The sequence below is a fragment of the Dasypus novemcinctus genome, chromosome 1 (assembly GCF_030445035.2).
Source record: "Dasypus novemcinctus isolate mDasNov1 chromosome 1, mDasNov1.1.hap2, whole genome shotgun sequence".
Taxonomy (NCBI): domain Eukaryota; kingdom Metazoa; phylum Chordata; class Mammalia; order Cingulata; family Dasypodidae; genus Dasypus; species Dasypus novemcinctus.
In genome coordinates, this window is record NC_080673.1 from 135860505 (window position 1) to 135877102 (window position 16598).

Consider the following 16598-nt stretch of genomic DNA (forward strand, 5'->3'; position numbering starts at 1 on the left):
AAACCAGGAAGTATTCCAAGGAAAAGTGTTAGTTGTTACTCTTTAAAAATAATACAAAAAGATACACAGCTTCTTCAAGATGAGACTGGAAGTAACAAAGTTAAGAAAGAGGGATGGGGGGCTTTATTGTCAGTCTGAGTATAGGGCAATCAAAAAATTTGTATAGAAAACATACATTAAATATTAACTAAGATTAGGTAAGGATTAAGTTCATTTAAATAAACTAACCCTTTTGTTTGAAGGACTTAAAAAAAACTGATGTTCAGAGGTGATTAGTATTACCCAGGCCATTTGACTGATTAGTGGCAGAGTGCTTGTGAATGTTAATTTTCATCTAGATCTCTTTTCAGCAGTTTCAGATTCTGAGACTGGGATCTCAAATACACACAGTAAAAATAGACTGCTATTTGAAATTTTTATTAATTAGCAAAATCTCTAGATACAATCACTAGTGTTCTTAGTAGTATTGGCAGAAAATAAAAATGTCTCCATATCCCAAATTAACAGTGTCTCTATATACCAGGTAATTAGTTTTTAGTCTTCTATAGGCAAAAATCAGGCTTTATTTTCAGAGTAAATTTTGCAAACCTGACATTGGGGCAGTAGTTTGGTTTAAAACATTCAGTATATGGGTAAAAATTTTAGAAAACATTCCATTTATGAATACATTTATAATGAATTAATGAAGTTAGTCAAATTAATAGTAAAATATTATGAGCACCATCTGAGCATACAACAATGTCTTGTGGTTTGCAGAGGATAGAACCAAACACATCATACTGAAAAGAACTTATATATAATACAATAAATGTTCACCATGAGGTGTAAGCAATTACATGTTCTCAAAAGCAGAGTGCCAGAATCCTGGTTGGTGCTTGGTTACCAGATTCAAATCAAACTTTCCCCTTTCTTGGCTCACATTTTGTGGGATGGAATTTCATTGAAAGTTTTAAGATGATTATATAAAGGGCCTATATTGCTAATTAGTAATACAATGATTGTCTCTTTATAGATACTTAGATTTTTTTTCTTATTTGGGGAGACCAAATTTATCTCTTTATGGTTGCAGGATTAAATTATCCAGGCGAACTTTTGACTGGGAGTACTATTTAGGGACCTTTTAATTTCTAGAAATTAGGGAAAAGTAAATGGTTGCTGACCCACATATCTTTGTTGAATGACTTTTCCTCCCCTCAGTTGGCTATCTGTGGGTTCCATTGATTTTGAATCATGAATGTGCACCCTAGTTTGTGGGCTAGAAGTGGTTCATCTTATTACTAGGTCATGTAGAATGAAAAAAGATTCAAAGATTAATGATAGTGCTTTAAATGTGATTAATGCTATAATTTCAATTTGGGACAGTAAAAGTGGTAGCTCTGCATTCATAAATCATATCTAATAAATGACAGAACACAATGTATGATGTCTATTTCTCAGGGCCTCAGTAATTTATTAATCAAATAGTTGATCATATACTGAAGATCTAATAACATTTCAGTAAGTTGATTTGGTGTGGGTTCTTCAGCAGTAGTAGTTTGAGTATCAGTTGTAGTAACAATTTGGGTTGTGGGTACAGCTGTAGTTGGAGATGTTTCAGGTGCAAGAGTGGTTGGGGAAGGATTAGGTGTGGTCTCAGGTGGAGCTGTGGTAGGCTGTGATGCTGGGCTAGTTGGTGCAGGTGTGGTCTCAGGTGGAGCTGTGGTAGGCTGTGATGCTGGGCTAGTTGCAGCAGGTGTGGTCTCAGGTGGAGCTGTGGTAGGCTGTGATGCTGGGCTAGTTGGTGCAGGTGTGGTCTCAGGTGGAGCTGTGGTAGGCTGTGATGCTGGGCTAGTTGGTGCAGGTGTGGTCTCAGGTGGAGCTGTGGTAGGCTGTGATGCTGGGCTAGTTGGTGCAGGTGTGGTCTCAGGTGGAGCTGTGGTAGGCTGTGATGCTGGGCTAGTTGGTGCAGGTGTGGTCTCAGGTGGAGCTGTGGTAGGCTGTGATGCTGGGCTAGTTGGTGCAGGTGTGGTCTCAGGTGGAGCTGTGGTAGGCTGTGATGCTGGGCTAGTTGGTGCAGGTGTGGTCTCAGGTGGAGCTGTGGTAGGCTGTGATGCTGGGCTAGTTGCAGCAGGTGTGGTCTCAGGTGGAGCTGTGGTAGGCTGTGATGCTGGGCTAGTTGGTGCAGGTGTGGTCTCAGGTGGAGCTGTGGAAGGTTGTGGTATTAGTGTAGTTGGTAAAGGCAGAGTTGTAGAGATTTCAGGCCCAACTTCAGAACTTTCAGAGGAAGAAGATTGACGGGTAGTCTCTAAGGCTTTATTGTCGACCACAGTGCTCTTTTTAACTGGACACTTAGATGGCCCAGGATATACTGGGATCTTGGGGAATACTGGATGTGGATACTTAGGGAATCTGTTTGGATCAAAACGGGATGGTTTCCTGGGAGATGGTGGTCTGCGAAGAGATGGTAATTTGTAATCAGGCCTTGGACGATGTGATTTCACAGGCCTTCTTCCACCTTCACTGAGCTGTGGAAAAGAAAGAAAGGAAAAGGACTGAAAAGGTTTCTTGATTTAATAAGTAGGAGATTATTTTTCACCTTGGCAAGAGAAATATCTGTGGAGTGGTGGGGATGGAAACCAGATTGCACTGGTGAATGGTGATCTCCCTAATTTCACCATTTTAATAAAAACTTGCTATTAGAGGGTTTGTCAATTGTTTACATCCAGGCAAGCTGGAATGAATATCTTCCTGTGGACTTGAACCTGGAGGATGCACCCTTTTGTGCATGCAGTTTCTCTCTTATTCTCTGGTAGAAAATGTTCAAGTCACTGCCCAAGGCCTGAACAACAGGATTTCTAGCTTGCTGTACCCTGTTCATGAAACTTTAGTCTGACGCATTCAACTGAGATCCAGGCACCCTTAATGAATCACACTCTCTATATCTTTCCATTGTGAAAAATAAAACAAAACAACAAAACCCCAAGGAAATGATTAACCAAAGAAACAAATATCCCACCCCAGCTTCATATCCTCCATATCCCAGGAAACTTAGCTTTTAGCCTTTATAAACTGGGGAAAGGATATGGTCATTACTTTTTAACTTTACTACTAAAAAAATTAGAATCATAGAAACTCAGAGTGTTCATGAATCTTCTTGTAGAAAAATTTTGCTTGGGTATGAATTTTGTCTGAATAGAGGACCTATAGTTTTCATGAATTCTCAAAGGTGATTAAATCTGAGAAAGATATAGTCCAATTGTTCAACTGATACTTGATCTTTTTCCAATATACTTGTCAAATGGCTATCCAGCCTATGCTGGACAACCTCTTCTAATTGGAAACTCACTATTATATCTCTCAAGTCAACCTAATAGTTCTTTCTCATACTGAATGGAGCTTTATTTCTTGGGATTTCCATTCTTAACTGAATAGAAATTTGCTTTTTTGGATTTTCAATATTTGGTCTTAAGTCTATGCTGTAGCAGCACATAGAAGATCCTGGAAACCTTCAAAATTTGAAAATACCTCTCGTGCTGTGTGTATCTCCTACTTTGCACAATTAACATCCTAACTGAGAATATCCACTTTGTTCTGATCCACTTAGTTCTGATGTTTTTGCATAGATCTCTTTAGAAAGGCATAGAATTCCTGATTTGGTAATACTGGACCCTGGCATGCTCCTCTCAATCATGAAACATCTCAGGAGATCCTCTCCATTAGAAAGCAGTAGTTTTCCAATTCAAAATAAGCAGGTCACTTTCAAGCAAGTCTTTCCCTGGAGGCCCAGTAAGCAATCCAAATAACCACGGAACTGCTTTTATTGATATAGGATTGGGTACCTCAAACTTGACCACTCAGCCTCCCTGTTTCCTTCCTGAGTGGTTTCTAAAGATGCTGTGAAGAACCCTGTATTTTAGGGGAGCATGTTTGAAACACCTTGCAACATACCAGTAATGGAAGTTTGAGACCTGTCTTTCAGTCAGCTATTAAATAACTCAGTTAGTTTGGGCAAATAACTTACCTCACAGGATCTTAGTTTACTCATTTATGAAATGAGCCATTCAGATTAAGTTAAATTCCAGATCTAAAGTGATTCAATGAATTGTTTGCTTTGATAGAGTTATGTTGTTCCTTCCTTGAATCAGGATGACCAGGTTCATGGAATTTTGTTTTGTTCACTGCTATATCCCCAAGACTTAGATCTGTGTCTAGCACATAGAAAGCATTCAAAAGAAAAATCTTTTTCTAAAGACTTATTTATTTTCCCTTCTTCCCCTCCTCCCACCCTGCTGTTTTTGCCGTCTGTGTTGTCTTCTCTTCTCATTTTTTCTCCTCTAAGATTCACTGGAGTTTGATCCTGGAGACCTTTGATGGGGAGAGAGGTTCCCTGTCAACTGCGCCACCTCAGTTCCTGGTTTCTGCTGTGCATCATCATCTTGCTGTGTGACTCACTTGTGCGGGGCACTGGCTCACCACGAGGGCACTCATGCAAGCACGTGTGCAGGCACTGGCTCACCATGCAGGCATTTGCACGGGCACTGGCACAGATACTTTTTCTTTTCTTTTTCACCAGGAGGCCCCAGGATTGAACACAGGTCCTCCCATATGGCAGGCAGAAGCTCTATCACTTGAGCCACATCCACTTCCATTCAAAAGAAATTTATTAAATGAACAAGTGTATAGAATTTATTTTAAAGGATCTGATTTCTTGTCAAACAGAATTTTAATATTTCAAAATGATTGTGACCAAGTTTCAGCTATTTTAATATACAGTGACCAGAATCATGCCTTTGATATTTTGGGGATGAAGGCAAATTAATTAAAATCCTTTTAATTTTAATGTTCACTTAGCACAGAACATGTCGGGTATGGATAGCTTGGATAGCTTGACTGGCTTACTGAAAGTATATTGACTAATTATTATGGAAAGTATATTGACTAATTATTATGATTGACATTTGCAGATGACTTTACCAGAACTTCATTTATTGGAATTGAGTTTTGAGCTTACATGTTTGAAATATGGAGGTGTTTTTAATATATATAGATAAACCAAGAAGAGCTTAATAAAGATAACAATCTTCGCATGACTGCTCACATCCTTTATTTATTGTTGTTTAAAAACACTTATATAGCACTTACTTTGTGTCAGGATCTGGTCTAGGTGGTTTTAAATACTAACTTATTTAATTCCTTAACAACACCATGAGTAGGTACTATAACTATCTTCAATATACAGATGAGGAAACTTAGTTCCAGAGAGATTAAGTAACTCTTAGGAGAGTATGTCTCCATGTGCAAACCAAACTGATGAAGGGAGAGGAGAAGAAGAAGAGTTAAGGAGGTAGAGGTAAGTAAGATAGAGATAAGAGTGGGGGGAAAAGGGAGAAAGGCACATGACATGGAGAGCAGGAAAGGTGGGGTAGGAGGCAGCAGAAGGTTCCTAAAATAACTTGAAGAATTCAAATTTTGGCTGTTGGAAGAGGAAAAAATAGGCCATGAAAGAAAGAGAGAAAGAGTCAGAAAGAAAGAGGACTAGAAGAGGACAGTGTCAAAATTGCATTTACTTGAAATTAGAAAGCATGGTAAATTTCTTTGTCAGTCAACCCAATCTCCCCACTCTACCCCTCCTTACAAACTATGGGATCTACACCCCCTCTCACTTAGGAACAGAGTGGGTATCACCATCCCCAAATCCTCAAGATTGGGGAATGGAAAATGGATGAAACTAGACTTATTATTATTCTATTATATACTTCTTATTTTTCTAGCAATAACAGAACTTGTATTATTGATATAAATGCAGTCTGGTCACCAGAGGTTCTGAAGGAAGGGAGAAGGAAGAATAGGTATAACTGGCTATTTTTGGGACATTGGAATTGTCCTGCATGGCACTGCAATGACAGATACAGGCCATTATACATTTTGTCAAAACTTATAAAATCAAATCATGTGGGATAGAGTGTAAATTATAATGTAAACTATTTTCCATGTTAGTAACAATGCTTCAATATGTGCTCATCAATGACAAATGTACTACACTGATGAAAGATGTTAATGTGGGAAAGTGTGTGTGTGTGTGTGTGGGGGGGATTAGATCATATGGGCATCTCCTATATTTTTGATAGAATATTTATTTAATATAAAGCTTCTTTAAATATTAAAAAAAACCCCAAACATTAAAAAAAACCCCTGAAAAATGGCAACTGAAAAAAAAATTTGTCAGGTTACTAGCCTATTTTTATGATCATTTGAAGACCTGTATTCCTTTTCCCTCATAGGAAAGAATAAGTATGTTTAAACAGTGTTCTATTCAGTGGAGCTCTTCAGCTGGTCCAGGAGTCCATCCCCTCAGTCTTTGCATGGGTATCTGGAAGACAGGGGCCAGACCATCTGCTCCCTGAAATCACTGTCCCAGACTAGAGCAGATTGTTACTGGAGCTTCAAGGCTGGTCTGCTCTGCAGTTTGTTGGTACCTTTCTCTGGGACACCAGGTATTTTTAATGACCAAGTCAGTAGTTCTATGCTACCTCTTCATATTCAAGTTCTTTTGAACTTCTCTCACTAGAAACCTTTTGAGATTTGGGTAGCATGGTAGGTTGAATTATGTATTCCAGAAAAACATGTACTTAATCTTAACTCATTCCTGTGGGTGTGAACCCAGTGTAAATAGGACCCTTTGAAAATGTTATTTTTAGTTAAGTTGTAGTCAGATTGAATGAGGATGGTTTTTAATCCTATTACTGGAGGCCTTATAGAGAAAACCTCAGGGAGACAGCCCCCGGGGAGGAATAGAAGAAAGTGAATGGAACCCGGAGGAGAGAATATATCGCCACATGCATTGCTGTGAGATAGGAAAGCCAAGGATACATGGATCTTTGGCAGCTAGCCCCAAATGCCAGTCTTTGGAGAGAAAGCATCACTTTGCTGATGCCTCAAATTTGGACTTGTCCTATCCTCAAAACTGTGAGCCAATACATTTCTGTTAATTAGGCCAAGCCATTGTATGGTATTTATTTGAGCAGCTTGGAAACTAAGACAGGCAGTTTGAAGAGACTTATTTACTCTAAGCATGTAGAAAAGATGATCCTTTAGGTGCCTGTATTTGTGGAAAGCCCATAAAGTGCTGCCTCTAGATACCAACACAGTTTTGGTCATTCCATAATACCAAAATGATTTTTGTTGGATTGGAATATCATTTCTTTTTAATCCAAATGTGTTTGGTAATCAGAAGTCCCTTATTAAAATGTTAATATCACTGTGCATATTCATATCATAATTCTCATCAACAAGTTTGTAAATAGGGATTATGACAATGTTATAGTCATAATGCCTATATTTTCATCGTGCTTTACCATTTATAAATACATGTGTTCTCATTTGCTCTTCCACACTATTGTGAAGCATATACTGTCACTACTGTTTTACACATAGGGAAATCAGGACCCTATGGATTAATTGTAATTTGCTCAAGAGTCATCCAGGTGATCAGTGTTGGATAGGATCTTAATCTCACATCTTCTGATCTCAAATTGTGTGCTCTTTCTGCTATAATCACAGAAATCAGTATTGGAGTCCAGAGAAAAGCCTAGGAGTAGCATCAGAGGGATATATTGTGCTAACTGGGGAATTTGAAAGGATCTAAGAATAAATTTCATCTACTTTATTAGTTTCGCTGCCTCCTCTATCTACTCTTTATAGTCATAATATTCTGAGGCTACCCATCTTCACTCAATAAATCTACATTTCACTTCTTGACTGTTCCTTCAAATATGTCAAAATAAAAGTGAATAAATTTATACAGATATTTAGCTTTAGAAAGAGATATGCCTGGGATCTTTATTACAATATGTATCACCTGGGATCATTACTAATTTTAATCTTCCTTACCAATAGACCCTGAATATCTTAAAGATGTGGTATGCTTTATAATCTTTCCTTAGTTTTAGAAACCATATTCTTCTGATTACTTGTTCTCAGTTCCTTCTTTTTTGTTTCTCTATTTTTACTAAACATATCTAAACTTTCTGCATTCTTTCCTTAGTCGATCTCATAAGGTCCTGTGGCTCTAAATAACATTGTAAATACAGATGTCATCACTGACTTCTGTCTAGAACTCCAGACTATGTATATTCAACGTCTGTTTTGACGTCTCCATGTAGGTAATAGTCTAATAGCCACTACAAGCTCAACATATCTAAAACAGAACTCTTTTGTTGGTTACTTTCTTTTACTCCACATGTAATCTGGCAGTAGGTATGGTAGACATTGCTAAAATGTATTATAAATCTGCCTTCATCTTTTAACTAACACAGTGCAAGCCACCATCTTCTTTCATCTGACAATGCCATAGCTCCAAACCAGTTTCTTTATCTCTGCTTTTATCCCCCACAATCTGTTTTTCCCCTATAAACCTGAGTCATGACACTCCCGTGGATGTGTTCTATTCCACCTGAAGCTTCCTAACATACTTAGAATCAAATCCAGGTTCCACACAAAGGCTTATAAGGCTCTTCATGATCTGTCTCCTAAATCTCTCTCACCTCTCATATCACCTCATTATAAAACAGGTACTCTATAAATATTGATGGAATGAAATGAATCATTTCTTATGCTTTCATGATTTTCTTTTGTTTCACAGAAAACAAATGATGTGAAGCTTCTTAGAAACAGAAATCACATGTTATACTTTTGAAGTCTTAAGTACACAAACTAAATATCTGTCATTGATATAGAAGAATGCAAGTTATTTGGGTGGATACTTACTGAGAAGCAAGCACTCAGCATGCAGACGCACACTAGTAATGGCAGAGTTTTCATCTTTTCTTCCTGTTGGATCCTGGGAAAAACAGGAAATTATCTCACTATTAGTATAATATTGTGGGTAAGAGAGGCATTTTGATAAAGAAGTTATTTTTGTTAGAAAGTTTAATTAATTAATTTTTAAAAAAGATTTATTTTTAAGATTTATTTCTCTCCCCTTCCCTGTCCACCCCCCCCCCCAGTTGTCTGCTCTCTTTGTCCATTCTCTGTGTGTTCTTCTGTGTCCACTTGCATTCTTGTCGGCGGCATCTGGAATCTGTGTTTCATTTTGTTGCATAATCTTGCTGCATCAGCTCCGTGTGTGTGTGTGTGGCGCCATTCCTGGGCAGGCTGCACTTTTTTCATGCTGGGCGGCTCTCCTTACGGGGCGCACTTCTTGAGCATGGGGCTCCCCTATGCGGGGGATGCCCCTGCTGTGGCATGGCATTCCTTGCGTGCATTAGCACTGTGCGTGGGCCAGTTTATCACACTGGTCAGGAGGCCCTGGGTTTGAACCTTGGACCTCCCATGTGGTAGGCAGACTCCCTATCTGTCGGGCCAAATCCGCTTCCCAGAAAGTTCAATTTAAAGAAACCCAACGCTCTCTGAAAAATATGTATATGTTGTATTACACAGTGGTGAGGCAAAATTGCTTCAGTGATAAAAAAAACGTTCATTCAGAGATAAAGCAACGGAGATGAAGCAAGAATTATTCTTGTTCTAACTAATATGTAACATGTATATTTTCCATTGGTACTAAATACTGCCTAGGAAGGACAGGCTCTTAGGAAGCTCTGTAATAAGAGAAGGCAATAATTCTCTTCTTATTTTTATTCTAATTCTGGAAAGCTCAGTCTTTTGTGAACTGTTATATAAACTACCCGGTATTAACTCAATAAAGTTTGTAAATGAACTATGAAGTCTTTTTCCTGTTTATGAATATTATTATTTTTTTCTTTATTTCTGAAAAAGTTATAGATTACATAAAAGTTACATAGAAAATATAGGGGATTCCCATTTACTTCATTTTCTCCCTCTCCCATACTTTCTCCCATTAACAACATCTTTTCATTGGTGTGGTACAGTTGTTGTAAATGATGAACAAATATTGAAGCATTGCAACTAACCATGGTCTATCATTTATGTTATGTTTTACAGTTTGAAACATGGAATTTTATAGGTTTTGACGAAATGTATAATGGCCTGTACCTGTCATCGCAATGCCATGGAGAACAATTCCCATATTGTTCCCAAAACGCCCTATGTTATACCTATTCTTCCCTCTTTCTCCCCAGAAACTTTGGTGACTACTATCTTTTATCAATGTCAAAAGTTCCTCCATTACTATAATAATAATAAGTCTACTTTCATCCATAGTTGCATTCTCCCCTTATGTTTCTTCATTCCTCAATATTGAGGACTTGGGGATGGTGATGCCCACTTTGCTTCTGATTGAGAAGGGGCTAAAATCGTGGAGCAGATGGATGGAACTGTCTTACTTGCAGTTGTAGATACACTCTGTTTTTTTGGGGATGGGCTTTGTCCATCATCATCCTTTTGTTAATTGTCCTGGGTGAGTCTGATGAACTGGAGAGTAGGTGCTGGCCACAACTCCAATGAGACTCAGGGCTCAACCAGCGCATGAACAGACTGAAAATTTTAGTCTCTGGGACATACATTTAATGGGTACAGTGCTAATTATAGGTTCAAATAAAAGGGGCAAAGGGACCTTATGTAGGAAAATTATAAATGAGTCTAACTCTGATATATTGGAGAGATAAGTTATTATATATTCCAAAGTAATACCCACCAACGGGGTGCCAATTTCCTGGGGTTTTCTGCCCTGCCTCAAGTGTCCAGATGTCTCCAAGTCCCCAGGAGAACGCCTACCTGAGGCATTGTTTACTGTGGTAGGCAGTGGGGATTCTCCTGAGACATGCGTAAGAGTAACCTTTGGAATGACTTTCTGACTCACTTTGAAATATCTTAGCTGTAAAAACTAATTTGCATTTAAAATTTCCCCCTTTTTGTCAAGGTCTTTTTCTAAGTGCATGGCTAGTTGGCACTTAGTAATAATCCCTCAGTGTCCCGGGGAGTCATGTCCCGTGCCAAAATGGTGGGTGGAGGGGTGGACGCAGTGAGTTCATGAGCTGAATTTGGCTTAGAGAGAGTTCACATTTGAGTAACAAGGTTTCCAGGAGGTCACTTTAAGGCAATATATACTATTACTACTAGGCTAAGTTTCAATTCTACAAGAACAAGGTTCATAAGTATAAGCACCAACATCAAGGATCTGTCCTCTTTTGCCAGGCACTGCCTATGTACTCCAGAAATTCCTGCCACTCCGCTAGAAATTCCTGGTTCCCCAGGATGGGAATTTAATATTCTCTTGGTCACTGTGTGGGTCTGCACCCACCAAGACAATAACTCACGACCACATGAACACATTTATTTTCCACAGAGGCATCCTTCCTCACACATACCCCCACACTGACACCCCTCACCAGTAGTCCTCCCTCCATAGCTGTAACTTTTCCGTAATCCAAAACCTTCCCAAAAGCAAAGTAAAAAATAAAATTATTTGCATTGTGTGTTCCATCATCATAAAATCTGTTATCTTTTATGTATACTGGTAGTTTCTTCTGTATGTTCCCCCAGTGTCTTATTTTTTTTTCACTTTTTCTTTAGTTTATAGAAACATCACATCATATGATGTTCTTTCAAGTAGATAAGATTTTCCTCGACTTTACGTTAAGAGGTTGTTGCTTAGGAAATTTGATATGAGTAAGAATTCCTCAAACTTCACTCTACTGAAGATTTTGCCATTTGGTACTCTTTTTTTCTGAATCCTTAAAGAACAGGAATTTTGTTTTATTCATTTTTGTATCATCACACTTAGCACATAATACAGCTCTAATAACATTTAGTAATATAATTCTACATTTGGTTACAGGCTATAAGAGGCAAGAGTAAAGGAAGGATGTGGCTTGTGTTTTCCTCATTTTGATTATGTATACAACATGTACATGTCAACTTGATTTTAGGAAACAAAATAAATGTGAGATGGCTAATTTTATGTGTCAGCTTGGTCAGGTTATGGTGTCCAGTTGTTGTGGAGGTATTTTGTAGATAAGATTAGCATCTATCTATATTCAGCTCACTTTATTTTTTTATTTTTGAAAATTTATTTTTTATTTATTTCTCTTCCCTCTCCCCCCAATTGTCTGTCCTCTGTGTCCATTCGCTGTGTGTTCTTCTGTCACTGCTTCTATCCTTATCAGTGGCACCAGGAATCTGTGTTTCTTTTTGCTGCATCTTTTTGCTGTGTCAGCTCTCCGTGTGTGCAGTGCCATTCTTGGACAGGCTGCACGTTCTTACGCGCTGGGCGGCTCCTCTTACGGGGCGCACTCCTTGCATATGGGGCTCCTCCACGTCGGGGACACTCCTGCGTGGCACGGCACTCCTTGCACGCATCAGCACTGTGCATGGGCCAGCTCCACATGGGTCAAGGAGGCCTGGGGTTTGAATGCAGACCTCCCATGTGGTAGGCGGATGCTCTATCCATTGGGCCAAGTCTGCTTCCCTCAGCTGACTTTAAGTAAAAGAGATTACCCCCAATAATGTGGGCAGGCATCATCTCATCAGTTGGAGGTCTTAAGAGCAAAAACTGAGGGCCCCAGAGAAAGAAGAAATTCTATCTTAAGACTACGTGGCTCAACTGATAGAGAATTTGCCTACCATATCGAGGGTCCAGCATTCTATCCCCAGGGCCTCCTGATTCCTGTGGCAAGCTGGCCCACACGCAGTGCTGCCGTGCACAAGGAGTGCTGTGCCATGCAGGGGCACCCCAGCATAGGGCTGCTCCATATGCAAGGAGTGTGCCCTACAAGGAGAGCTGCCCTGCATGAAAAAGCACAGCCCACCTAGGAGTGGTGCCGCATACAGTGAGAGCTGACACAGCAAGATGATGCAACTAAAGAGCGACGCAGTTTCCTGGTGCTGCCTAATAATGCAAGCAGACACAGAAGAACACACAGCAAATGGACACAGAGAGCAGACAATGGGGGTGAGGGGATGGGGGGGGAGACACATAAATAAAATAAATCTTTGAAAAAAAAAGACTACATCCTCTACTCCTCTCTGAGTTTTTAGCCTTTTGACCTCCCCTAGGATTTTGAACTTAAGATATCATTGTCGGGGAAACGGACTTGGCCCAGTGGTTAGGGCGTCCGTCTACCACATGGGAGGTTCGCGGTTCAAACCCTGGGCCTTCTTGACCCGTGTGGAGCTGGCCCATGCGCAGTGCTGATGTGTGCAAGGAATGCCCTGCCACGCAGGGGTGTCCCCCGTGTAGGGGAGCCCCAAGCGCAAGGAGTGCGCCCGTGAGGAAAGCCGCCCAGCGCAAAAGAAAGAGCAGCCTGCCGAGTAATGGCGCCGCCCACACTTTCCGTGCCGCTGAGGACAACAGAAGCGGACAAAGAAACAAGACGCAGCAAATGGACACAGAAAACAGACAACCGGGGGAGAGGGGGGAATTAAATAAATAAATAAATCTTAAAAAAAAACAAAAACAAAACAAACTGTGGTGTATTCACACAATGAATTAAAAAAAAAAAGATATCATTGTCAACTCTTATGGGAATTTCCACTCTACTGATTCCCCTAAGAAATTTAGATTTAAGACTTCAACATGACTCTTACCAGAATTTCCCTGCTGTATGGAATTCAGTCTGTCTTATCAATGGATTTTGCAGTTGCCAGCCCTAGGGTGGGCCAATTCCTTGAAATAAACTCTTTTTCTCTCTCTCTCCCTCCACACATACACATGCAAACATATACATGTATAAATCTCCTGTTGAGAACCCTAATAAAAAAGTTTAACTCATTACATAGACTATGACATACTTGTGTGTTTTTATACGCACAAGAGTAGTGTGCTGTCAGAGCATATACACTTTACTGTCTAGCCCTGTGGTTTAGAGAAATGATCTTAGGGTTAGTCAGACTTGGTTTAAATCCAAGCTCTGTCATGCACTGTGTGACTTGAAGTGATATTAAATCTTATATCACAAGACTGTCCTGAGGATTGAATGGAATAATAAATATTATAAACGGTACTGAGGACAATGCCTGTTGTACAATAAATGCTCAGTGGCAGTTATTATTATAGTATTAGTATACTAAGAAGAAAATTCTGGTCTAATTGGAAAAAAGAGTTGTTACTTATTATTTTACCAGAGTCTGAATATATTCACATTAATTGTCATATTTCCTTTTCTGTATTATCAAGATTGAACAATATTTTATTTCCTACTGATCATATTTTTTCCTAATAACTGAGTCTGTTTTTTAAATAGTTTAGCAGTTCACAAGAAGAGAGAATAATTGCAATAAATGACTAATACTAATAAATAGTATATATATATATATATATAATTTGTAAACTTCTTATTTTAAGTTAAAATATATTAGTTCTCAATATATTTAAAATATCTACATACCTGGCCAGGTGTGAATCTTTCTTCTTAGAATGGTCAATATGATTGATTGCCTTCGGCCAATCTTTTTAGGATGGTTACCAGAAGCAAAGGAGAAGAAGGCATAAGAGAATTTTCAGGTTTTATAGCTCTCCAGATGAGCTTTTTGGAAATAGGAAATTTGTTGGATTTAGAATAAGGTCACTTCTGTTAAGGAATTTGCTTTCAAAGACAAAGAAAGGATAGTTGTAGCTTCCTGAGGTTGACAGTAGTCCTTTGTACATCATTTCCTTCCTGATGAGCACGGTGACAATCAGATGTTCTCCACGAATAATTTACTTGATTGATAAGAAGCATGATGGTAGTTGATAACACTTATGGAGATATGAGCAAGCATGGCTCAGGTCCTGCAAGCAGAATAGACCTTTAGTGCTTTCCTCTTGGCCCCTCAGCAGAGGAGTTGCCCTCTGACAATGTGATGGAACACCATTTCTTCTCTGTTGAGAAGCATGGTGCAGTAAAAGACAGAGGTTTAAAATTGTGATGCTAAATATTGGTGAAGCATCACTGCTGCAGGGCTGAAAAATGAGTATAGAATTATTTTTAAAAATCAGAAATTTTAAGAACTTTTGACTTTCTACTTTGAGAAAATTTCAAACATACAGTAAATTAAGAAGAGTAGTATAATGCATAATCACATACCTACTCTTTAGATTTCACAATTAATACTTTGCTATGTATGCTTAACCCATTGTTTTGTTAAAATATCTTAAGGTAAGCTACAAAAATCATGACATTGAATCTACGTGTTTCAGCATTTATCTCTAAAAATGATTTTTCTTTTATAAACATAATACTGTCAAACCCTAATAATATTAGTACTATCTAAAACTTAGTCCACGTTCAAATTTCCCTAACTTTGCCAAAAATACTTTTTTCAGTTTTAATGTTCTAACCAGGATCCAAATTAGGACCATGCATGATATTAGTTATGTTTCTTAAGTCCCTTTTGTTCTGAAACATTCTCCTCCTTTTCTCCCCCATGATATTGACCTGTTAAATGACTAGACCAGTTGTCCTGTAACCATTTAATTTTAAAAAGAACCTTAAGAACAGTTTTCGTAATGGGTTTTAAAATCATGTATTTACAACTATGTGAAAATTTCAACCTGGAATACATTTTTTTTTTTTTTTTAAGCTATGATTCTATTTCTAGGCAGTAACTTTGTTCTTTTTCACATGTGGTCTCTGGAGGCAGGTTGAGAAGTTACATTGTTTGTGTTTGATAACTTATTTCTATAATTAGTAACCATATATTATTATGCAAGTTATTCTGTCTGCAAAATAAGAATGGTGTCTACTGTGAGAATAAAACTGGATAATTTATGGGAAGGGTCTGATGTGGTACCTTTAAATTGTAAGCCTTCAGCTACTGAATTGCCGTGAGTGCAAAGTTAGGGGCTGTTTGTGAAAAAGCATTGAGTTAGTGGGAATAGGTTATAATGCCAAATTCTTTCACTTCTGTTGTTAATGAGTGATACATAGTACAAGACGCTGGTCATGGTCCAAATTGACTGTGGGATAGAATTTTTGTTGTTGTGAATCAAACTTTTATGAGTTCATGGATTCATTAAAACATTTCTCAAATCACCTGGAGTTATTGTCCACTTGGCTGGTGTTGTAGTTTGTTAGGCTGCTGGAAAGCAGAATACTAGAAATGGGTAGGCTTTTCCAGAGGAAATTTATTAGCTTATAAACCTGCAGTACTGAAGATGTGAAAATGTCCAAGTCAAGGCTTCATTCGGCAATGCTTTTCTCCCTGAAGACCAGTTGCTGGTGATCTTGGACTCCCCTGTCATATGGCAAGGCTTATGGTGGCATCTGCAGGTCTCCCTTCTCTTTCAGCTTTCATAGCTTCAGCTTTTGGCTGCCTCTGGATTTCTCTCTGTCTCCCTTTCTGTATTTATCCCATTTATAAAGGGCTTCAGTAAGAAGATTAAGGCCCACCCTTGGCCATGCCTTATGGAAGCAATCTAATCAAAAAAGCCCCTAAACTGAAGTAACCTAATTAAAAAGTCCCACCTGCAGTAGGCTGACACCCACAGGAATGGATTGGCTCTAAGGAAATGAGTTTTCTGGGGTCCATAAAAACCTCAAACTACCACAGCTGGTGATTTAGAACAATCCAATGATTTCCAGAAATGTCTAGTTAATCCCAGTCCTGATTCATACCTGGAGATAACTGATTTAATTTTCTTTAAATGTTGGAGGACCATAGGAATAAATGGATATATTATGAGTCGGTCCAGTCCCTTTCAGGTTTTATTTTTCAAGAAAAGT

General features: G+C 38.7%; 1 protein-coding gene across 1 annotated transcript; it reads right to left on the reverse strand.

Moving 5' to 3' along the window:
• Nucleotides 1–401: 401 nt before the first annotated feature.
• Nucleotides 402–14417, reverse strand: MUC7 (mucin 7, secreted). Its single transcript, XM_071216158.1, has 3 exons — nt 14283–14417; nt 8746–8818; nt 402–2504 (listed from the first exon to the last, which is right to left on the reverse strand). The coding sequence occupies exons 2-3, from the start codon at nt 8797–8799 to the stop codon at nt 1434–1436; spliced, it is 1125 nt and encodes a 374-aa protein (XP_071072259.1). The 5' UTR covers nt 8800–8818; nt 14283–14417; the 3' UTR covers nt 402–1433.
• Between the last annotated feature and the right edge of the window lie 2181 nt (nt 14418–16598).

Bases quoted from the DNA above. Each gene is read 5' to 3' on its own strand.
- MUC7 (XM_071216158.1), bottom strand. From the start codon at position 8,799: ATGAAAACTCTGCCATTACTAGTGTGCGTCTGCATGCTGAGTGCTTGC. The intron at 2,505-8,745 runs GTAAGTATCCAC...TCTTTTCCACAG, and splicing joins TGCTGAGTGCTTGCTTCTCA to CTCAGTGAAGGTGGAAGAAG.